The sequence below is a fragment of the Phaenicophaeus curvirostris genome, chromosome 4 (genome assembly GCF_032191515.1).
Source record: "Phaenicophaeus curvirostris isolate KB17595 chromosome 4, BPBGC_Pcur_1.0, whole genome shotgun sequence".
NCBI lineage: Eukaryota > Metazoa > Chordata > Aves > Cuculiformes > Cuculidae > Phaenicophaeus > Phaenicophaeus curvirostris.
Window position 1 is genome coordinate 77,481,545 of NC_091395.1, and position 22,816 is coordinate 77,504,360.

At 49.3% G+C, this 22,816-nt stretch overlaps 1 protein-coding gene across 7 annotated transcripts in view; it reads left to right on the forward strand.

The window, feature by feature from the left end:
- EXOC6B (exocyst complex component 6B) overlaps positions 1 to 22,816 on the forward strand; it is a 304,572-nt gene that overhangs the window by 119,110 nt on the left and 162,646 nt on the right. For 5 of the 7 annotated variants that reach the window (XR_011337398.1, XM_069856623.1, XM_069856625.1 and 2 more), the window contains 2 exons: positions 7,431 to 7,607; positions 17,060 to 17,128. Coding sequence is in view for 6 of the 7 variants with exons in the window: in XM_069856623.1 (XP_069712724.1) it covers positions 7,431 to 7,607; positions 17,060 to 17,128 (246 nt within the window). In the remaining variant the exon portion in view is untranslated. The remainder of the gene's footprint in view (positions 1 to 7,430; positions 7,608 to 17,059; positions 17,129 to 22,816) is intronic. The other 2 variants (XM_069856627.1, XM_069856629.1) reach the window with 1 other exon arrangement.

The following is a 22,816-nucleotide window of genomic DNA, read 5'->3' on the forward strand; positions in this document are numbered from 1 at the left end:
GTGAAGAAATTCTTCCTTAAGTCTAGTCTAAATCTGCCTCTCTCCAGTTTTTCCCCATTCCCCCTCATCCTGTCACCACAAGCCCTTGTGAACAGTCCCTCCTCAGCTTTCTTGTAGCCCCTTCAGTTACTGGAAGGTCACTGTAAGGTGTCCTCGGAGCCTTCTCTTCTCCAGGCTGAGCAACCCCAACTCTCTCAGCCTGTCCTCCTAGCAGAGGTGCTCCAGCCCTCGGATCATCTTTGAAGCCTCCTCTGGACCCGTTCCAACATCTCCATCTCCCTCTTATGTTGAGGATTCCAGAACCGGACACAGGACTCCAGGTGAGGTCTCTCCAGAGAGGAGCAGAGGGGTGGAATCTCCTCCATCCCTGCTGGCCACGCTGCTCTGGATGCAGCCCAGGACACGGTTGGTTTCTGGACTACGAGCGCACGTTGCCATCATTCAAGTTAACCCCCCCCATTCCTTTTCCTCGTTTCCTGGGCTGACGATTAACTCTGTCAGATAAAACCTCCGACAAATTGTTTTCTCCGATAACCCGTTAACGCCGAGAAGGTGACTCGGCAACAACTCTTCTCATCTTGACAAGCGGCAGCCTTCGCGTTAAAACTCAAACCAGAAGCTGTGTCGGCGTGTTGAGTTTACACCTTGCAATAATAATCGGGGCTTTTTTATCTGATCGGAGGAGGATTTTATAACTTTCAAATGGGTCTTTGGCGGGCAGCCAGCTCGACTGTCATTTTTTATTACCTTTCTTTTTTGCTTCCCCTCTAGCCTGCCTACTTTATTTTGTTTTTCTGTCATATTCTTTCAGGAATATTTATCCCATTCCTAGGGACGTTGGAAAGTGGTATTTTCAAGTTCTGTGTCTCCAAACTGTGTCCCCATTCCTTGAAGGATTTAAAAGATGCGTAGATGAAGTTCTTAGGGATAGAATTTAGCAGTGGACAGGGATGGTTGGGCTTGATATTCTCGAAGATCTTTTCCTACTTGAGGATTCAAGGATTTTACGGTTCGACGTTTAGCCCGTGTTGTGGTTTGAGCTGGAGTTCAGTGTTGTCTGAGGAACTTCATTTTTGGAGAGCTCACTGCAGGTTTTTCAGACAGGGTTTGTCTCTCGCAGCGACCACACGGGGCTCTGGGATGTAGAAAGGCCAAGGCTTGTCCTATTCCTACAGAAACCAAGGTCACCCTCGAGCTGGTGGAGCCCTGAGCCAAAGAGGTGAGAAATGTGGCACCTGTAGGACAGGAGAGGTGACCCAAAGTGACCAGCAGATGATTCCACCCTGTAGACATCACACTCTGGATAAAACTGAGAGATCAGGAGGGTCTCCATCTCTTCTTTGATGGCCCATGTCCAGTGAGGACCTCATCAGTCTGTTTGTCTGATCCCAGATCTGTGCGTTCTTGAATCCCGTTTCCGAGCCCAGCTCTCTCCTAACCTTGGACCCTTTCCCTCATATCTGCTCTGCAGCATCTGGTGATGTGGACTCATCAAGGAGTGTGGTGGAGATGCAATCTCAGATATTTGTATATTTTTTACTCTTTTCTTGTTCTTCTTCTTGGTTTTATAAGAAAGGGACTTCTTCCAAGAGCATGGGGTGATGGGATGAGGGAAAACGGCCTTAAGTTGGAAGGGGGAAGATTTAGATGAGATGTTAGGAAGAAATTCTTCATGGTGAGGGTGGGGAGGCCCTGGCCCAGGTTGCCCAGAGCAGTGGTGGCTGCCCCATCCCTGGAGGTGTCCAAGACAAGGTTGGATGGGGCTTGGAGCTCCTGATCCAGTGGGAGGTGTCCCTGTGCACGGCAGGGGGGTTGGAACTGGATGGTCTTTAAGGTCCCTTCCAACTCAACCCATTCTGTGATTGATGGGCTGGTAGGAAAGAGGCAATTTTACTCAATGACACAAAAATGCTTTTGCTTTCATGTAAACCACAGCAAGAGGTAAGGGGATTTTGAGTTGATTTCTGTCCCTCGAGGGCTTTTTGCCTCTTTGTAGCCCCAGGTCTCTCCGTTTTCAGAGGCCACGTTGGAGTGTCACCTCCGCTTTGATGTGGTTTCTCACGTGTGCCTCTTCACCGGGCTCCCTGCCGATGCCTTTATGGGAAACAGAACATTAAAATCCAAATGCGCCTGCTCTCCGGGTCATTTTTCATCCTTTATGTGCGACGTCAGATGTTTCGCAGAGTCCTCCTGCCGCACCCCCGGCTCGAGAAGGTGCGGGGAGTGAGGTGGGGGTAGAAACTAGTGAGTTCCTCGGCGTTTAAGCCTAAATTTCTCCTGAGTTGCTTCCTCTGGGCCTCTCCCCAGCTCTTTCTTTCTCTCAAGGTGAAACCGAAACCTCAGTGACTTCACCCAAACCTGCTGAAGTTAAAGAAAATTTGATATTTCTCACTTACAGGTCACATCAGTCCAGGTTGTTTCCTGCCAAGAGTTGGAGGGGAAATGCCCTCCTGTTAATGGAAAAGCAATTAATATGATTTCTGGCGTATCCGCTGCGGCGTTCCAGCAGAACCCCTTGGTTATGGGCTCTGCTCGTAGCGTGCCGACTCCTTGGCTCATGGCTGGCTCTTGACAGGCCGTGTCCGTCGTGCGGCGGCTCCGTGATGTGATCCATGGGCTGGAAGGGGAGAAGCATTGACTGGGTTATTGTGGGGCCCGTTGTTGGTCTTTTAAGTAGAAATCATAGAACGGTTTGGGTTGGAAGGGACCACAAGGCCCATCCCGTTCCACCCCTGCCATGGGCAGGGACACCTCCCACTGGACCAGGCTGCTCCAAGCCCCATCCAACCTGGCCTTGAACACCTCCAGGGATGGGGCAGCCACAGCTTCTCACCACAAGAAGGATGTTGAGGCTCTGGAGCGAGTCCAGAGAAGAGCAATGAAGCTGGGGAAGGGGCTGGAGAACAAGAGGAGCGTCTGAGAGAGCTGGGGGTGTTTATCCTGGAGAAGAGGAGGCTGAGGGGAGACCTCGTTGCTCTCTCCAACTCCCTGAGAGGAGGTTGTGGAGAGGAGGGAGCTGGGCTCTTCTCCCAAGTGACAGGGGACAGGACGAGAGGGAATGGCCTCGAACTCCACCAGGGGAGATTTAGGCTGGACGTTACAAAAAACGTTTTCCCGGAAAGGGTGATTGGTCCCTGGCAGAGGCTGCCCAGGGAGGTGGTGGAGTCTCCATCCCTGGAGGGCTTTAAAAGCCAGGTAGATGAGGTGCTCAGTGGTCTGGTGTCATTGGACGGGTATGGTTGGACTTGATGACCTCGAAGGTCTTTCCAACCTAGGGATTCTATGTTTCTATAATAATTCTGAGAACATGCCCACCAGGTCTTCTGTTGAGGCTAATTCTACGTTCAACCCGAAGTGCTGACTCGTCCACGCTTTGGGCCTCAGCAGTGAAGTTCAGAGCTAGCGGCAGCATCTTTCAGCTTGTTAGCCCAGATTTTTTCTCTCCCATGACCATTCCTGCTCTGATCTTGCTACGCCCTGTTTAATGATGCATTTCAAGCACAATGTTTTATCCAGAACTTTGCCTTTTCCCATTCTTTGATTTCTTCCTAGAGGAAAAAAGATTACATAAATTGGAGAGATTTTAATGAGGAGACTGGGCTTGCTTTTTGGTGTAATTTATAGTGGATTCAGGGTTATAACTTCATTACGCTTCGGTTGAGTAACTTATGTCAGAAATGGGTGTATCTGAGAGTGGAATTGAGCCTCGAATCTCTTTGTTGTGTGGGCTTCAGAAGGACCAAAGGCTCACTCCCCTTTTTGAAGTCCTAATTCTCTTTAGATGATGTCGCAATGCCTTTCTATACAGTTGGGCCTCTGAAGTTCGAGATTTGTAATGCAAAAAATACCACATTTCATCCAATTGCTTCAAGTATTGATGTCACTAGCAAAGTTTGTCTCGAGTTGTGTTCACAGAGATCTTTTCGTGTGGCTTTAGAATCGTAGAAGTGCTTGCTTGCTGAAGATCTTTGAGATCATCAAGCCCAACCGTACCTGTCCACTGCTAAATCACATCCCTGAGCACCTCATCTACCCGGCTTTTAAACCTCTCCAGGGATGGGGACTCCACCACCTCCTTGGGCAGCTTCTGCCTGGTCCTGAGAACCTTTTCCATGAAGGCATTTTTCCTGATGTCCAATCTGAACCTGCCCTGGTGCAACTTGAAGCCATTCCCTCTCGTCCTATGGCTGTCACCTGGGAGAAGAGACCAACCCCACCTCACTCCAACCTCCTTTCAGGCAGTTGTAGACAGGGAGAAGGTCTCTCCTCAGCCTCCTTTTCTCCAGGTTAAACAACCCCAGGTCCCTCAGCCATAACCCTTGTTCTCCAGCCCCTTCCCCAGCTCCATTCCCTTCTCTGGACACGCTCCAGTCCCTCAGTGTCCTTGGAATGAGGGGCCCAAAACTGAACACAGGTTTCTTTGTTTCAAAAGTCTCCGTTATTGAGCCTCATCCCTCAAGAGATCTTTGAACTAACCTCGCTTGGTTGTCCCCTTGTATTAAACACCAAGGATACTACTGCTTTCCATCCACTAGAGGTCAAGATTGTGCTACGGCTGCAAGGTTTAGCTCCAATCCCTGGTGCAACAACCTCCAGCATCTGCAATATTGATAGAATTTTACTATCAATTCCCATTTTTGGCAATTGAGATGAAGCTGATTGTGTGTGCGCGGTGGGACTTGCACTTGTCCATACGCAAGGGATTTTGGAGCTGGATGATCTTTAAGGTCCCTTCCAACCTAAACCATTCTATGGGTCTGTGATTCTATATCCGTGCTGTGCTCGAGTTTTAATGTTCTCCAGATCAAAAATCACACTAGTGGTTCTCCCTGATGGGGTCTTTCTTCCCAAGGATGATTATAGATTATTTTTGTATGATATTAATGCTTTTAAGTATTTCAATAGAAATCATATTGAATGTTTGCAGCCTAGACTGAGGTTTCTCCTTTCTGCAGTTCTGCTAGCAAAACTAATTTGGTTTTAGTAGGTTCCAATTCTTTTAATTCATAGAATGATTGAATGGTTTGGGGGGGAGGACACCTCAAAGCCCATCCAGTTCCAAATCCTGCCATGGGCAGGGACATCTCCCACTGGGTTAGGTTGCTCAAATCCCCATCCAACCTGGCCTTGAACCCCTCCAGGGATGGGGCAGCCACAGCTTCCCTGGGCAACTTGGGTCAGGGCCTCTCCACCCTCACAGGAGAACATTTCTTCCTAACATCTCATCTCCATCTCTCCTCTTTAAGCTTAAAACCCTTCCCCCTTGTCCTATCCCTGCCTTCCTTGATCCCTTTCAGTCCTGGAAGCTGCTTTAAGTTCTCCCTGGAGCCTTCTCTTCTCCAGGCTGATCAACCCCAACTCTCTCAGCCTGGCCTCCTAGGGTTGGTTCTCCAGCTCTTGGACCATCTTCTTGGCTTCCTCTGGATTCATTCCAACAGATCCATGAAACCTAGTATCTAAAATAACACTCTCAGAAAGGTGTCCAAATGATTTCCTTAACCATTCATCTATTTTTTATATATATATATATATGTACATACACAAAATCCTAGAAGAACATGGGAGAGCTCCTATAAATCCGTGTATTTATCATAGAATCATAGAATCACCAGGTTGGAAGGGACCCACCTGGTCATCGAGTCCAACCATTCCTATCAATCACTAACCCATGTCCCTCAGCACCTCGTCCACCCGGCCCTTAAACCCCTCCAGGGAAGGGGACTCAACCCCCTCCCTGGGCAGCCTCTACCAGGGACAAATGACCCTTTACATGAAAATCTTTTTCCTAATGTCGAGCTTGAACCTCCCCTGGTGGAGCTTGAGGTCATTCACTCTCGTCCTGTCCCCTGTCCCTTGGGAGAAGAGCCCAGCTCCCTCCTCTCCACAACCTCCTCTCAGGTAGTTGGAGAGAGCAATGAGGTCTCCCCTCAGCCTCCTCTTCTCCAGGCTAAACACCCCCAGCTCTCTCAGCTGCTCCTCTTCTTCCCCAGCCCCTTCCCCAGCTTCATTGCTCTTCTCTGGACTCGCTCCAGAGCCTCAACATCCTTCTTGTGGTGAGGGGCCCAGAACTGACCCCAGGATTCGAGGAGTGGTCTCCCCAGTGCCGAGGCCAGAGGGAGAAGAACCTCCCTGGCCCTGCTGGCCACGCCGTTTCTGATCCAAGCCAAGATGCCATTGGCCTTCTTGGCCCCCTGGGCCACTGCTGGCTCATGTTCAGTCACTGTCAACCAACACCCCCAGGTCCCTCTCCTCCAGGCAGTTTCCAGCCAGACTTCTCCTAGTCTGGAGCTGCTCAGGGTTGTTGTGCCCCAAGTGTGGGGCATGTGGCCTTGTTAACCCTCACGCCATTGGTCTCAGCCCACGGATCCAGCCTGTTCAGATCCCTTTGGAGCCTCCCAACCCTCCAGCAGATCCAGCTTCCACCCAGCTCAGAGTCACCCGCAAACTTGCTCAGGGTGACCTCAATGCCTTCATCCAGGTCTTTGATAAAGACATTGAGAACTGAGCCCTGGGGACCACCTAAACTTGATGTCCATATAAATTTTCAGCGTGTTTTGGCTTTAGTCACACCAGAACCTCTGCCCTCACGTGGAGAACCAGGGTATGCATTGATTTGCCCTCTTGTTTTGGCCTCGTTCTAGCCCTTGTGGTGAGCCCAGTGTCTCCACTCCGTTCCCCCTCTTTGCCCTTCCCTTTCACTTTGCCGTTCTTGGTCGACCCTCTTGAACAATTGAGGCTGAAGCAGTTTTCCTCTCAAATATTGTGCTCGTTAACAATGAGGCCACTGAGTTTTTGCATTTAACCTCCACCACGAAGTCCAAAGCTCCAGGAACTGGTCTCAACAGCAGAAGGAGGGAGCTCCATGAAGTTCTGCTCCCTCGATCGGCTTCTCTCAGCCGGGGAAGTTTTTTTTTTTTTTATTCAATACCTTTTTACAGCTCATTCCGTCCATCAGCAAAGTACAATTAAGCTCTCCTGGGGTACCGCAAAAATGCTTTCAGGAACCTCTGGGGTCCAGATGTGGAATGTTTTGTGCTGACACGGGTTGAAAAGAGGAACGAATCCAATGGTTATGTCCGCCCTTTAATTTCGCCTGTGACAGTCACCACATGGCCCGTGGGCTAATGTTCCTGCATCTGTGCTGTAAATAGATCAATATGGCAGCGCGATGGGCTTGGCCGTTTGATTTGTGAAGAGTCAGAATATTGTTTGTGTTGATGCATAATCCCTGGAACGGTTTCCAAGTGAAACTTCTGTTTCTTTGGTAGGGAAAAAAAAAAAAGAACCCTAACCCATTTCGATGTTCTACGTGTGTTTTATTTTGTATCGTTTGGCGTGTTTCACGAGCGGTTGCGTCGTTTGGCTGAATAAATGGTGTATAAATTGGAGGATGCTAACGTAAAAGGTGAAATTATTTTTTTTTTTTGTAGGCACAGCAGCAAAGAAACCTGGACAATATTGTGTCGCAGCATCCCAGGATAAGCACGGGGAAGAAATCCAAGAAAGAAGCCTTCGCAAGCTCCGATCTGGAGGTAAAAACCACTAGCCCCATGTCCGAGCAAGATTCGGGTATCCTGGATGTTGAAGATGAGGATGAGGATGAAGAGGTAACTGTATGACATCAAATCCAGGAGACTGGGCAGATGGGGCTGAGGAGTAGAGTCTCACATGGTGTTCACACCTCACGAGGCTTTCACGTTGCGTGTAGTGGGTTGTAAAGACGTAGAATAGAGCTAAGAACATGATTTGTGTTTCCGTGTTGGGTTATTTTGCGCTGTGGTCCCTCGTCTTCTTAGCAGGCTCAGCAGAGAGGCCAAGGGTTGGATGAAAACTGAACAGCCCGTGTCTTCTGGGCCCCTCACCACAAGAAGGATGTTGAGGCTCTGGAGTGAGTCCAGAGAAGAGCAACGAAGCTGGTGAGGGGGCTGGAGAAGAAGAGGAGCGGCTGAGAGAGCTGGGGGGGTTTATGCTGGAGAAGAGGAGGCTGAGGGGAGACCTCATTGCTCTCTCCAACTCCCTGAGAGGAGGTTGTGGAGAGGAGGGAGCTGGGCTCTTCTCCCAAGGGACAGGGGACAGGACGAGAGGGAATGGCCTCAAGCTCCACCAGGGGAGGTTCAGGCTGAACATTAGGAAAAAATATTTCCTGGCAAGGGTGATTGGTCCCTGTCAGAGTCTGCCCAGGGAGGGGGTTGAGTCCCCTTCCCTGGACGGGTTTAAGGGATGCGTGGACGAGGCACTGAGGGACATGATTTAGTGTTTGATAGGAATGGTTGGACTTGATGATCTGGTGGGTCTCTTCCAACCTGGTGACTCCATGATTCAGTCTATGAGGAGCAGCTGAAGGACCTGAGGCTGCTTAGTCTGGAGAAGGGGAGGCTTAACCCTTCCAACCCAAAGCATTTTATGATTCTGTGGTTCTATGAAATGAAGAACATATGAAAAAGCTCAACACTTTATCACCCTCTAGGACTACCTGAAAGGAGATTGTAGCTCGGTGGGTGTTGGTCTCTTCTCCCAAGTAAGAGGGACGAGAGGAAACGACCTCGAGTTGCACCAGAGGAGGTTGAGATTGGAGTTTAGGAAAAATTACTTCACCAAGAGCATTATCTTTTCTTATCTTCAAGGTTTGCAGCTGGTTGAAGCCTCCTTATCTTCTGGCTTGAACCAGCTCTGGGGGTTTCTATTGTGTGACTCAGGAAAAGTTCAGTGCGAGTTCAGCGTTTCTGGGTGAAAGCTCTCAGCTCGTGGCCTAAGGCTTCGCGAATTCAGCTGCTGGTGCTGAGCAAGTTCTGCTGTGTCATGATTCTTTGCAATTTTGAGAGACTTCATCTAGAGTTTGTTTTTACAGTCCTATCATGCAATCCCAGAGTGGTTTGGGTGGGAAGGGATCTCAAAGCCCATCCAGTTCCAACGCGTGCCATGAGCAGGGATGCCTCCTACTGGATGAGATTGCTCCAAGCCCCATCCAACCTGACCTTGAACCTCTCCAGGGATGGGGCAACCATGACTTCTCTGGGCAACATGTTCCAGGGCCTTTCCACCCTCACAGGAGAACATTTCTTCCTAAGATCTCATCTCAGTCTTCCCTCTTGCAGCTCAAAACAATCCCCCCTTGTCCTATCCCTGCCCTTTCTGATCCAGAGCCCCTCCCCAGCTTTCCTGGAGCCCCTTTCAGTCCTGGAAGCTGCTCTAAGATCTCCCTGAAGCCTTCTGTAGGCTTAGCGACTACCTCTGAAAGGTTGAATTCATTCTATTTCAGACTAAAATGGTTAACACTTCTGGGGTACATTCCGTGCTTTTCATCTTCTGGTGTGACTCTTTCTTCTTATGATCTTCTGGGCCATGCAGGGAGTACCGTTAGAAAAGAATTTATTCTCCAATGTTAATCTTCATTCTTAAAGTTGTCAGCATTAATTGTCCTGAGTACAAGTGGACTGCATCTTGCTTCCTGCACCGTCCTGTGTTCTGGAGCGATGGAGAAGGTTTTCTGGGCTTTGAGGAACAATACTCGACAAGGGGGGTCGTGTCCTTCACTGTCTCCAAGGCTGCTGATAATTATAGACTCATAGAATCACCAGGTTGGAAGGGACCCATCGGATCATCGAGTCCGTCCATTCCCAGCAATCACTAAACCTTGTCCCTCAGCACCTTGTCCACTCGTCCCTTAAACCCCTCCAGGGAAGGTGACTCAACCCCCTCCCTTACACTTACACTTCTGAAGGAAACAGAGAATATTGCTAGCAAGAAAACCTGGAGAAACTAAAAACCAGATCCTTGTGAGAAACTGGAGAAGAGAAGGCTGAGGGAAGATCTTCTTACTGTCTACAACTACCTAAAAGGAGGTGTTAGGGTCTTGGTGTCATGTCTTCTTCTAAGTGAGAAGCGATAGGACAAGAGGGAATGGCCTTAAGCTGCATCAAGGCAAGTTTAGATTGGACATTAAGAAAAAATTCTTCACAGAGAGGGTTCTCAAGCACTGGCAGAGGCTGCCCAGGAAGGTGGGTGAGACACCATCCCTGAAGGTATTTAATAGGCAGGTAGATGAAGTGCTCAGGGGTATGATTTAGTGGTGGACAGGACTGGATGATCTCAAAGGTCTTTTCCAACCTAGTGATTCTATGATTCTATGAGAATAAAGTAAGCAGAGAAATCCAGAAATGATCCTAAAGCAGACAAAGTTGGCGCTGGTGCGTCTTGCTCTTGACTTGTTGCTGCAATAAACCCAACCAGCATCCACAGGTTTGTATTTGGAAGACAACTGTGACAACTGGTTGAATATGGAAATGCAAGAATGAAGAGTGTCTTGCACCCACTCCTGCCAAGAACCAAAACCGGGATGGTCCAAGGTGTTTCTCATTAAGTTTAGGCAGGAGAGCTCGATCGCTGCCCTGCTCCTGCTGGCCACACCGTGTCTGATCCAAGCCAAGATGCCCTTGGCCTTCTTGGCCACCTGGGCCACCTCTGGCTCATGTTCAGCCTCTCTCAACCTGCACCCCCAGATCCTTCTCTTCCAGACAGCTTTCCAGCCACTCTCCCCAAAATCTTGAGCTGCACAGGGTTGTTGTGTCCCAAGTGCTCAGGACCTGGCTCTTGACCTTGTTGAACCTCATCCCGTTGGTCTGAGACCATTGATCCAGCCTAGAAGAACTGTTCTGGAGAGCTCGTGATTCCTCAGCCATCTGGAGGAATCCCTTCATCCCAGCAGCAATATTTAAAGGAAGAGCTTTGAAAGGGGAGGAAGAGCTTTGAAAGGGAAGAAAGAGCAGAAGAATTTTGCTTAGACTGTTGTGTTCTGATGGAGATTGTCCTCTCCCTTGGAGTACAATAAGAGAGCTCTGCCAGCTGCACTCAGGAAGATGAATACGAGATGTGGTTCTCCAGGACATTTGTGTTCACCAGATTGGAGACATTATGGTTCAGACTTGTCCCACTGCAGTTCAGATGCCTCGCTGAGGTCCAAGCTCCCACTAGAATCAGAGCGAGGGAGTGGACACAGCTGGAAAGTGAGCTGGGAGAAGGCTCCAACCCACTTTTCATGACTGTCAAGTTACAGGAGACTTTGCGTCTCACAGCGAGCAGCTCACAGGCAGCTCTGTTTGTGCCAGTGGGTCCCTTTGTAGTAAAAAGCATCCAGCGAACTACAAAGCTCGTCCAGATTCTTCTCATTTTCAGTGCCTTTTCTTTTCTGATCTTGTTGAACGGAGCAGGACAATCCCATTACAATAAGCGGCTGGGCCGAGAGTGGATTGAGAGCAGCCCTGAAGAGAAGGACTTGGGGTGCTGGGGGATGAGAAGCTCAACAGGAGTCAGCAACGTGTGCTCAGAGCCCAGAAACCAACCGTGTCCTGGGCTGCATCCAAAGAAGTGGGACCAGCAGGGAGGGAGGGGGTTCTACCCCTCTGCCCAGCTCTGGTGAGACCCCACGTGGAATCCTGGGATCAGTTCTGGAGTCCTCAGCACAGGAAGGACGTGGAGCTCTTGGAGCGAGTCCAGAGGAGGCCACAGAGATGATCTGAGGGCTGGAGAACCTCCTATATGAGGCCAAGCTGAGAGAGTTGGGGTTCTTCTTATCTTCAAGGTTTGCAGCTGGTTGAAGCCTCCTTATCTTCTGGCTTGAACCAGCTCTGGGGCTTTCTATTGTGTGACTCAGGAAAAGTTCAGTGCGAGTTCAACGTTTCTGGGTGAAAGCTCACAGCTTGTGGCCTAAGGCTTCGCGAATTCAGCTGCTGGTGCTGACCAAGTTCTGCTGTGTCATGATTCTTTTCAATTTTGAGAGATTTCATCTAGAGTTTGTTTTTACAGTCCTATCATGAAATCCCAGGGTGGTTTGTGTTGGAAGGGACCTCAAAGGCCCCTCAGTTTTGGGCCCCTCACTCCATGAAGGACATTGAGGGGCTGGAGAGCATCCAGAGAAGGGAACAGAGCTGGGGAAGGGGCTGGAGACCAAGAATTATGAGAGGCGGCTGAGGGACCTGGGGTTGTTGAGTTTGGAGGCTGAGGGGAGACCTCATCGCTGTCTACAACTGCCTGAAAGGAGGTTGGAGTGAGGTGGGGGTTGGTCACTTCTCCCCACTGACAGGCGATAGGACAAGAGGAAAAGTCTTCAAGTTGCACCAGGGCAGGTTCAGATTGGACATCAGGAAAAATATCTTCATGGAAAGGGTTCTGAGGACCTGGCACACAGGGAGGTGGTGGATCCCCCATCCCTGGAGGGGTTTAAAAAACCGTGAAGATGTGGCACTTGGGGTCATGGTTGAGCTGACAGTTGGACTGGATGATCTTAGAGGTCTTTCCCAACCTTAATGATTCCATGACTCTTTTCTGTGTTGGTCTCGATGATCCAGTGGGTCTCTTCCAACCTGGTGATTCTATGATTCTGTGATACCTGTTCTTGTGTCAGGTCTTCACGTCAAAAGCCAACGTGGATCAGAGAATTTCTCTGAAGCCAGAGAAGATTGTTCCTTCACTCTGGGCCAGCCAGGTGTTGGTGGCAGCTACGGTTGGACTTTTCCATTGGAAACTTGGCTTCCATGGGTTAAATTTGCTGCAGATGTTGGTTCATCTGACTGAGAATTCTCTTGCAAGAGGAGAGGGTTTGGCTGTTGAGAGAAACTTGCAGGTCGGCTGCTGCTCCCAGCACCGGGAACGTGCCTGGTGCAGGAGTTGGGAATGAAGTTTGTGAAGCGGATGTTTTGTGGACTGGGAAAATTGTTGGACAAGATGAATCAATTCTTTGTTCTGCAAATAAAAAGAAAAAAAACCCAAAGATTAGGCTGAAGGGGAGATGTCGGGGGAATAATCGGTCCGGTTGCTGGGGCGGCTCAAGTTCTCATTTCATCGTCAGGCTTCAAAAATGAAAGATTTATTTATGTTATTGAACACTGGTGGTGCAGCTTTGGCTCGGAAAAAGAGATCAGGTCTAAAGGGGATGTGCTTAGCCTGCATGCTGAGGTATGTCTGAATATCTAAATATTAGATAAATATCTGTCTCTTAGCAGCCTTCCAGTCCTGAAAGGGGCTCCAGGAAAGCTGGGGAGGGACTTTTTCCAAGGGCCTGGAGTGGTAGGATGGGGGTGAATGACTTTAAATTGGAAGGAGGAAGACTTAGATGAGCCATTAAGAAGAGATTCTTGATGCCGAGGGTGGGGAGGCCCTGGGACAAGTTGCCCAGAGAAGTGGTTGCCCCATCCCTGGAGGTGTTCAAGGCCAGGTTGGATGGAGCTTGGAGCAACCTGATCCGGTGGAAGGTGTCCCTGCCCACAGCAGGAGGTGGAACTGGATGAGTTTTAAGGTTCCTCCCAACCCAAAGTGTTCCATGATTCGATGATCCTGTGTCTCTTGGGACCGGTGATGGGAAAGGGTCCTTCCAAAATCCCTTCTATCCACCCACCTTGTTGCAGTGGGGGTGGAACTGGATGCGCTTTGAGGTCCCTTCCAACCCGACCCATTCCATGATGTTGTAATTCTATCTAAATTGGCAAGAGAGGTATTAGATATATTTAAGTTATGCAAAACGTTAACCTTGAATCAGAGAATAGTTTGGTTGGAAAAGACCTTTGAGATCACCAAGTCCAAACTTACCCGTCCACCACTAAACCAGATCCCCGAGGTAAGTAGCTTCAGAAATAATTTCATATAGTCCATATATTTAGAATATATTCTAAATCTGTATCTGTATTGGTTAGTTTGGAGACATTTCAGATGACAGGAAGAGCATTTGGCTTTATGTGGAAGAGGTGGTTTGTTCTTCTTCTTAAAATACACTGTGGGTTCATTTCTTGCCTAAAATCCTACCTCAAATCCAGTTTTATACCTAAAATCCAGGGTTTGAGTGCACGTCTTGCTGCTTGCAATAGAGCTTTCTTGTGGTCCAAGACTTGTGCTTCCACTGCTCGTAGAGTTCTACCAAGATTAGTGATTTTAAAGCTCTGATTGTCTCAGAGATGTTAACTCCACAGAATCGCCCAGTGTATTTTTTTGTGAGCGTGTGTGTGGGCTTAAAAGTTTTCACAGAAGATCAGAGGCTGCTCAAATGTTGCAGTTTGCTTTGAAAAGGTTTCTCTGGGGGAGGAAACTCCAATTTTTTTGGCAACTTCCCGACTTCCCAAGTCTTTATCAGCAATATTTCTTCACCGACCACGTTCAGTGAATGCTCCAAATCTGAGAGGAGTGAAACTGTTTGATCCTGAATTTGCATTCAGAGGGAAACGTCGCCTGCTTTGATGAGGATGTGAAGGGATGACAGATGCCTCCTCCCTTGGAAAATACAGGGTGGACTTGGGTCCATCCATTCCAGCTTCCCCACGCTGCTGGTGGTCGCTGGAGGATGCTGGGTTGAGCGAGTACCGATACTTCCCTGTCTGCTTGAATGATCTCCAGCAGTTTTGCAATCGAGGATTTTGGAGCCAGAAGTGTTTGATTGTTGTCCCACCAGGAGACCAATTACGCTTAATGCTGGAGGAATGATCTTTAACGTCCTGTCCAACCCAAACCATTCGATGAAAAGACAGCGAGACAAAATCTATCCACTGAAATCTGGATTTAGGGACGATTGGAAGGCCTAGGAGACTGTAAATGGAAAATAAATGACCAAGAAGACATGATAAAATTGGCATTAATGCATGAAAACTGCTGCCTGGTGTCTATCGTTGTCAGACTTTTTAAGCTGAAAGAGGGGAGATTGAGATGAGATCTTGGGAAGAAATGTTTTCCTGTGAGGGTGGGGAGGACCTGGCCCAGGTTGTCCGGAGAAGGGGTGGATCATCGAATCATAGAATCATGGAGTAATTTTGGTCACGGGAGACCTTAAAGATCATCCAGTTCAAAATCCTTGCCACCTCCCACTGGATCAGGGGCTCCAAGCCTCATCCCACCTGGCCTTGAACACCTCCAGGGATGGGGCAGCCACCGCTTCTCTGGGCAACCTGGGCCACTGCTGGCTCTTGTTCAACCAACCCCTCCAGGTCCTTCTCCTCCAGGCAGTTTCCAGCCAGACTTCTCCTAGTCTGGAGCTGCTCAGGGTTGTTGTGCCCCAAGTGCAGGACCCGCCATTTGGCCTTGTTAAACCTCATCCCATTGGTTCAACGCAGAAAGGATCACACCAGCAATGTCTACCCCATCCCTTGCTCAGAAACATCCCCCCTTCCATCTACGAGCTGCCTGAATGGCACGATGGAGTCCTTGGTGCAAGGGAGGGAAGGAGACCCCAAGGACGTCTCGTGCTGTACCTCAGTAAAACTCTTTGCTGCCCCAGGAGCCAGCCAAGTCCTTCTCCTCCCTGCACCACCAGGTTGGGATTGTCAGGTCATGTAGGGTCTCAAAGAGATGATGCTGGTGGCGCGGGATGGGACACCCCCAAAGCGTGTGTTGCTGCTCTCTCCGTAGCTTCTTTCATTGTTCCAGCTCTAGCTGAGATCCTCTGTAGTGCCGAGGACTGAGTGTCTTCGCGTGGGAGAGATTCTTTAACAGCTCCAGTTCCACATTACACAGGAGGCTACTTAACAAAATCCCCTGTTTTCCCTTTCCAGCCAAGAACTTCTCCACTCCCCTGCTTGAAGCCATGGCTTTGGATGAGGAGGACCACTCCCCCTAGGCGCTCTGGGCAGCGTTGGTTGGGGCTTTCATGCCCTCATCCAACTCAAAACTTCTCTCTTCCTCGTCCTACCTCCTTTTTAGCAGAAATGCCTCTTAAGCCTAATTAAAAATGTATCAAATAAACATGTTCCCCAGGCCTGTCCATTGGTCCCTTTCATCTTTCTCTCCTTTTCTTCCACCACATGTCAACAGAACACTCCCCTCCTCGCTGGATTTTGGGGGAGAAGGAGGGTTCTCTTAGCTTTATGCCTTGGCCAAGAAGCATAATGCTGTGTTGGCTTGAACACATCCAAAGGACACAAGCTTCTTGTATGCAAATTCCTTCTCTGATCTTGCCTCTCGCCCTCTCTCCCTCTGTCCCACCCTTCCAAACTCGGCTTCCTTGTCCCTGAGCAAGGCTTGTTGTGATGCTGAAAGGTGGTGGAGTCTGTTTAAAAGGGGAAAAAAAAAAGAAAGAATTTGTGCTTTTAAAGAAATCAAACTGGAAGGCTAAGGAATAAATTTGGTTTTCCTCTTGCATGAGCACCAGAATGGTTTCCACCAGGACCTAGAGTTAAAACTTGAGTCTCTGCTGAGCTAAGAGAGGGTTGGACGCTGCGACGTGGTTTCCTAGGGGAGTCAATGGAGTAAAAGCCATTTTTAATGACATTTTCCTGCTTAAGCTGAAAGGAGGGAGGTTGAGATGAAATCTTAGGAAGAAATGTTCTCCTCTTGAGGGTGGTGGAGGCCTTGGCCCAGGTTGCCCAGAGATTGATGCCCCCTCAAGGTGTCCAAGGCCAGGTTGGATGAGGCCTTGAACAATCTTATCCAGTGGGAGGTGTCCCTGCCCACGGCAGGAGGGTTGGAACTGGGTGATCTTTAAGGTCCCTTCCAACCCAAACTATTCTATGATTCTATGACTATAAGTGGATGCCAAGGTCAATCGAATGGTTACGTACAAGTCTTATGAGGAGCAGCTGAGGAACCTGGGGTTGTTTAGCCTAGAGAAGAGGAGGCTGAGGGGAGACTTTCTCACTGTCTACAACTACCTGAAAGGAGGTTGTGGCGAGGTGGGGTTGGTCTCTTCTCCCAGGTGACAGGGGACAAGATGAGAGGAAATGGCCTCAAGTTGCACCAGGGCAGGTTCTGATTGGACATCAGGAAAAATTTCGTCGTGGAAAGGGTTCTGAGGCCCTGGCAGAGGCTGCCCAGGGAGGTGGTGGAGTCCTCGTCCCTGGAGGGGTTTAAAAGCTGGTTAGATGAGGTTCTCAGGGATCTGGTTTAGTAGTGGACAGGTACGGTTGGATTCAATGATCTCCAAGGTCTTTTCCAACCTAGGGATTCTGTGATTCTCTCCCTGAAACCTTGTGTCGCTCTGCTGACCCTGCGTGTGTTGGAGTTGCCCTTACCCAACTCTACTGTTTTAAAGTTGCACTGACCTCTGTGTGTCCTACATTTTTCACACTGATCTCTTGCTGTCCCTTAGGTGCCTGGGGCCCAGGACCTGGTGGACTTCTCGCCGGTGTACCGGTGCCTGCACATATACTCCGTCCTGGTGAGTAACCCATGAGGCTGGTGCTACACTCAGCTGTGGTTTAAAGAAGACTGTGGGGCTGCTCCTTCTGCTGGTGCTACTGGAAGGAGGTGGTTTCAAAGCATTTATTCATGTTCACCTGCCTAGGAAATGTGGTTTTTCTCCCAGGAAGTTCTTCTTCCAAGTTGCGTGTGATAGGATGAGAGGAAACGGCCTCCAAGTTGCACCAGGGGAGGTTTAAATTGGATATTAGGGAAAATTTCTTTCCTGACAGGGTGGTGAAGCACTGGAAGAGGTTGCTGAAGGAATTGATGGAGTCCTCATCCCTGGAAGGGTTCAAAAACTCGTGGCTGTGGCACTGTGGGACATGGTTTAGTAGGCGTGGTGATTTTGGGCTGATGGTGGGACTGGATGATCTCAGAGGTCTTTTCCAGAGTTACTGATTCTGTGATTCTTGGCGTTACCTGAGGTAGAAAGTAGAATCGTGCTGCATGGATTTGGGTCAAACCCACACAGTTACTTCATGCAGGCCTCAGAAATATGAAGGGATCCTTTCTCCATCTCTTGCAGACCCTGGGTTTGTAACATACATGTTTCTTGGTCCTCTAGTTTTCCACCAAGAATTCTTCTTTGACCTCAGTAGCTTCATTTTTCAGTGCAAACGGAGGGGTTGCTGCAGGGAATTGGTTTGAAATGTGCAGTTTGCTGCGCTTGGGAGAACTTTGCTGCTCTTCAACCGTGGTTTGACATGAATAGATTTGCTGCTGTCCCACCAAATCCCCTATTTGACTTTTCGCGCTCCCAATTTCCCGATAGCCGAGCTTTGCTAGGCTGAAAAATGCAACCAAATGGAAACTGTTCTGTATAGTTTGGTTCTTGGTGAAAGAGTGTGTTGTGATTTAGCCTTGGCCCGGCAAATTTTGGCTGTTAAACCAAAGAGTTGGGCTCCAGCTCCCTTCAGCCCAACCCCAGGGAAAGGGAAAGGAGAGGAAAAGGCTTGTGGGTTGAAACTACAACTCCAGCTTTAATGGAATAATAGTAATAATGATCGTGATGATGATGATGAAAATAATAAAATACATATAAATATAAAAAATAGCACCTCCACCCAACTCCTCGATGGGACTGGGTCACCACAGATGCTGTAGAGCAGACACGAGGGAGAAAGTGTGAGGTTAAGAAGGAGCTGGGCTCAGGAACTTGGATTCAGGAACTCAGGGATCCAGGATCAGGGTCAAGCAGATAGATGAGATCGTTGTTGGGTGTTGGTCATCAGAGAAGAGAGCGAGACCCTACTGATCTCTCAGTTTTGTGCTGAGTGTGACGTCTACGGGGTGGAATCCTCTGTTGGTCAGTTTGGGGTCACCTCTCCTGTCCTACAGGTGCCACCTCTCTCACCTCTTTGACTCAGGGCTCCACCAGCTCGAGGGTGGCCTTGGTTTCTGTAGGAATAAGGAGAAGCTTTGGCCTTTCTGCATCCCAGAGCCCTGTGTGATCGCTGTGAGAGACAAACCCTGTCTGAAAAACCTGCAGCGAGCTCTCCAAAAATGAAGTTACTTAGAAGAAACTGAGCTGAATCAGAAAACTGATTGTGCTGCAGCTCAGACCACAAAAACATGTTGCTCTAAACCCTGTGAGGTTCTTGAGAACTTGTCAAGAGGGCTCCCCTCTCCGCAGAAGCAGGCTGCTAGACGAGCTGTGTTTGCTCCTAGGCATTACGAGCACATAAGGTATTGATTTTTGTATTTCTTTATTTATAACAAGGGCAGAGAAGATGCTTTTGTAGCTTCCCCTTCCACTTGTAATTCCTCAGACGCTTCCAGCAGCGTCCGAGCCTTCCATCCCCAGAACCTGTGCTGGTTGCATCTGAATTTTAACGTCCTGTGGAGAGCAGGAGCTTTCGGAGGGCTCTTCTCCTGCAGTTGAGCAATCTGCAGCTCAGGCAGGAGATGAAAGGATGCTCTCCGTTCACGGCTTCCCTCCCTTTCCCCGGTGGAGCCAGGCTTGACAGGGAATTGTTTTTAAGGCTCTTCTCCAGCCAGATCCTCCAGTGATCCACACGAATGCATTTGCGAAAGGCAAAGAGTCGTTACAAAAGCCGCTTCTATCGAATCGTTTCGTGCCCTCATCTGTTCAGAATTATGTCATTTGGCTCCGTTTCCATGAGATTTGAGTGGAATGAAAAAATGAACCTACCCAAAATGTGTGACTCTGTTTAGCTTGGACAAAACCCTCCTCCTCAAAGGCAGGAGTGGGAGCTCCGTGCGGGGAGGGCGCTAATTGCAGATTAGCTCTGAAAGGCTTTGTGGATGGCCAAGGGTCACTGGAGTTGAAGGAACTTCACTGAAGAGCATGTCTGATGCAAACAGGATCAGGAATCCTATTCCAGTAGCTCACGTGTGTTTGTTTAATGCAAGGGTGTTTATTGAGTTGTGGATTTATACATAAAACCATTATGAAAATGATGAAGAGCTTTTGCTGGTGAGGCACTGGCAGGTTGACCCAGAGAAGTTGTGGATGTCCCTTCCCTTGAGGTGCTCAAGGCCAGGTTGGATGGGACTACGAGCCCCTGATCCAGTGGGAGGTGTCCCTGCCCATGGCAGGGGTGGAACTGGATGGTCTTTAAGGTCCCTTCCAACCCAAACCATTCCAGGATCCTATGATTTTATGATTCTCTAATTCTATGATATAAATTTCACACATTTGAAATGGTCTCGGTTCTACGTTGGGACCTTGTCTTGTTGCTTTGCTTTTTACTCTGAAGTAGCAATCGCTCCTCTAAAGCAAAGGAGGGAGGTGGTGCTGCTGGAATGAAGGTGTCACGTGGTGGATCTGAATCAGATTGTCTTCTGCTTCACGTAGGAATTGTAAGGTGGTCATGAAGTTCTTGGGGCATGGGGCTCATGCTGCTGGGTTAGCGTCCTCTGTCACTGTCCTGAGTGGAGTTGGAAAGGGTCATTGGTCCCTGGCAGAGGCTGCCCAGGGAGGGGGTTGAGTCCCCTTCCCTGGAGGGGTTTAAGGGACGGGTGGATGAGGTGCTGAGGGACATGGGTTAGTGATTGATGGGAATGGTTGGACTCGATGATCTAGGTCTTTTCCAACCTGGTGATTCTGTGATTCTGTGATTCTGAGTTTGTACGCTTTTTCTCCTCCTTCTTCTCTATTTCAGCCAAAAGTCCTAGTAAGGAGAAAAAATCCTTAAAGAAAGAGTTCTTGAGAAGGTGCTTTGGTGAGACAGGAGCACAAGAAAAGCTCCACACAAGTGGAGCACCAGTGGGAGGTGTCCCTGCCCATGGCAGGGAAGTTGGAACTGGATGAGCTTTAAGGTCCCTTCCAACCCAAACTGTTCTGTGGCTTTAAACTGGAAGGGGAAAGATTGAGATGAGACATTAAGAAGAAGTTCTTCATGATGAGGATAGTGAGGCCCTGGCCCAGGTTGCCCAGAGAAGTGGAGGCTGCTCCATCCCTGGAGGTGTTGAAGGCCAGGTTGGATGGGGCTTGGAGCAGCCCGGTCTAGATGGAGGTGTTGCTTGAGGTCCCTTCCAACCTGAAGCACCCTATGATTCTCTGATCAAGTGTCGTAAAGGCTCCTGCGAAGAAAACTGCCCTTTTCCTGACCTGTGACTGAATCTTCCTGGGATTTCTAGGCCCGGCTTGGCTCGAACAATGTCAGAGCTCCAGCAAACATCGAGGGCAACGGCCACATCAGTGTCAGACGGAAGGATCATAATGTAATAGTTACCCAAACCCCCTCATATTTGTCATTTCCAATAGCGTTATCTGAATGCTTGGCCCGCAGTTAAAAAGGCCCACGTTGAATAAACATGGAGATATTTATTATTTTGAACGAAATCGACCTTCCAGTCACCTCGGTTTTATGGCTACGCTGCTTATAAATTCCCAAAGGATTATTTGAAAAATCCTACTCCTATCTGGCGGCCTTATCAGCGGGGCAGGAGTTCACATATTGTAGCGGGAGGTCAGCTCGCGGTCATGGTCTTACGGAGGGGGCCAGGCACCTGTAAATCCTTCCTTCAGCAACCAAGGCGAAGTACAATATCGAGCAGGCGAGGAGGCTTTTTCCAGGAAACGCTGAACTTTCTCAGGAAGGGCAGAGGAGGAGGGAAAGAAAGTGAAGGAAGGTCAGGCGGGGGTTAATTGAGGCTTGGACCTTGGCGTGGTGGCAGCAGGGCTCTGCTGGGATGCTTTATGGGACTATTCATCGCGGGGACGATTCCTTTTCTTGTGAGAAAGGAGCTGGTCGAAGGAGTCTGAGGAAGAGCTGGGTGGAGGGGAGGCTCGGAATATCTGCAGATAGAGAACAAAACATCACAAGGGGGAATTGGTGTGTTGTAGGTGGGGTGGGACACAGGGATGACCCTTCGTTGCTCGAATAACCCTTTGGTTTCGTGGTTGATGGCTCTAAGCGGGGCCTGAGACAAGTTCTTATCTTGTGTGCAAGCAGCAAATCTGCTCGGAATTGCAGGAAAGTGGGATATTTGGAGGGCAGGGTTGGTTTCAAGTTGGTATAAATCATAGAATCGTGGAATCGTGGAATCATAGAATCATAGAATCATAGAATCATAGAATCATAGAATGGTTTGGGTTGGAAGGGACCTTAAAGATCATCTAGTTCCAACCCCCCCGCCCCGTAATGGGCAGCACTGGACAACCCCAGTGTCCTGGTGGGGTGCTGGGAGGATTAGAGAGACACACACGGTCCTTTTCCTCGGAAAATTAAAAGTAGATGAGCTAGAACCATAGATATGGGGCACTCTGTGGCAGGGAGGGCAGGGATAGGACGAGGTGGGACGATTTGAGGCTGCAAGAGGGGTGATTGAGATGATATCTTAGGAGGAAATGTTTTCCTCCAAGGGTGGGGAGGCCCTGGCCCAGGTTGCCCGGAGAAGCCCTGTCTGCCCCATTCCTGGGGGTGTTCAAGGCCAGGTTGGATGGGGCTTGGAGCACCCAGGTCCACTGGAAGGTGTCCCTGCCCATGGCATGGCACTTGGAACTGGATGGGCTTTAAGGTCCCTTCCAACCCAAAGCATTATGTGATTGTTCAGATGCCAGGAGCATCGTATGAAAGGGTTGACCATGGTGGAAGGTGGCAACAGAGCCAGGACACGTGTCCAGAGAAGAGCAACGAAGCCGGTGAGGGGGCTGGAGAAGAAGAGGAGCGGCTGAGAGAGCTGGAGGTGTTTAGCCTGGAGAAGAGGAGGCTGAGGGGAGACCTCATTGCTCTCTCCAACTCCCTGAGAGGAGGTTGTGGAGAGGAGGGAGCTGGGCTCTTCTCCCAAGGGACAGGGGACAGGACGAGAGGGAATGGCCTCAAGCTCCTCCAGGGGAGGGTCAGGCTGGACAGTAGGAAAAAATTTTTCACAGGGAGGGTGATTGGTCCCTGTCCAAGGCTGCCCAGGGAGGGGGTTGAGTCACCTTCCCTGGAGGGGTTTGAGGGACGGGTGGACGAGGTGCTGAGGGACATGGGTTAGTGATTGATGGGAATGGTTGGACTCGATGATCCGGTGGGTCTCTTCCAACCTGGTGATTCTAGGATTCTGTGATTCTATGATTCTATAATTCTTCTGGTCTCCAAACCCCACTTAGTTTCTATTTGAGGACGTGGTTGGGCTGCTGGGCTGTTGGTATCATCTCTCTTTTCCTTGAGTAAATAGAAAACTTGGTTGAAAACAGTAACATTATTATATA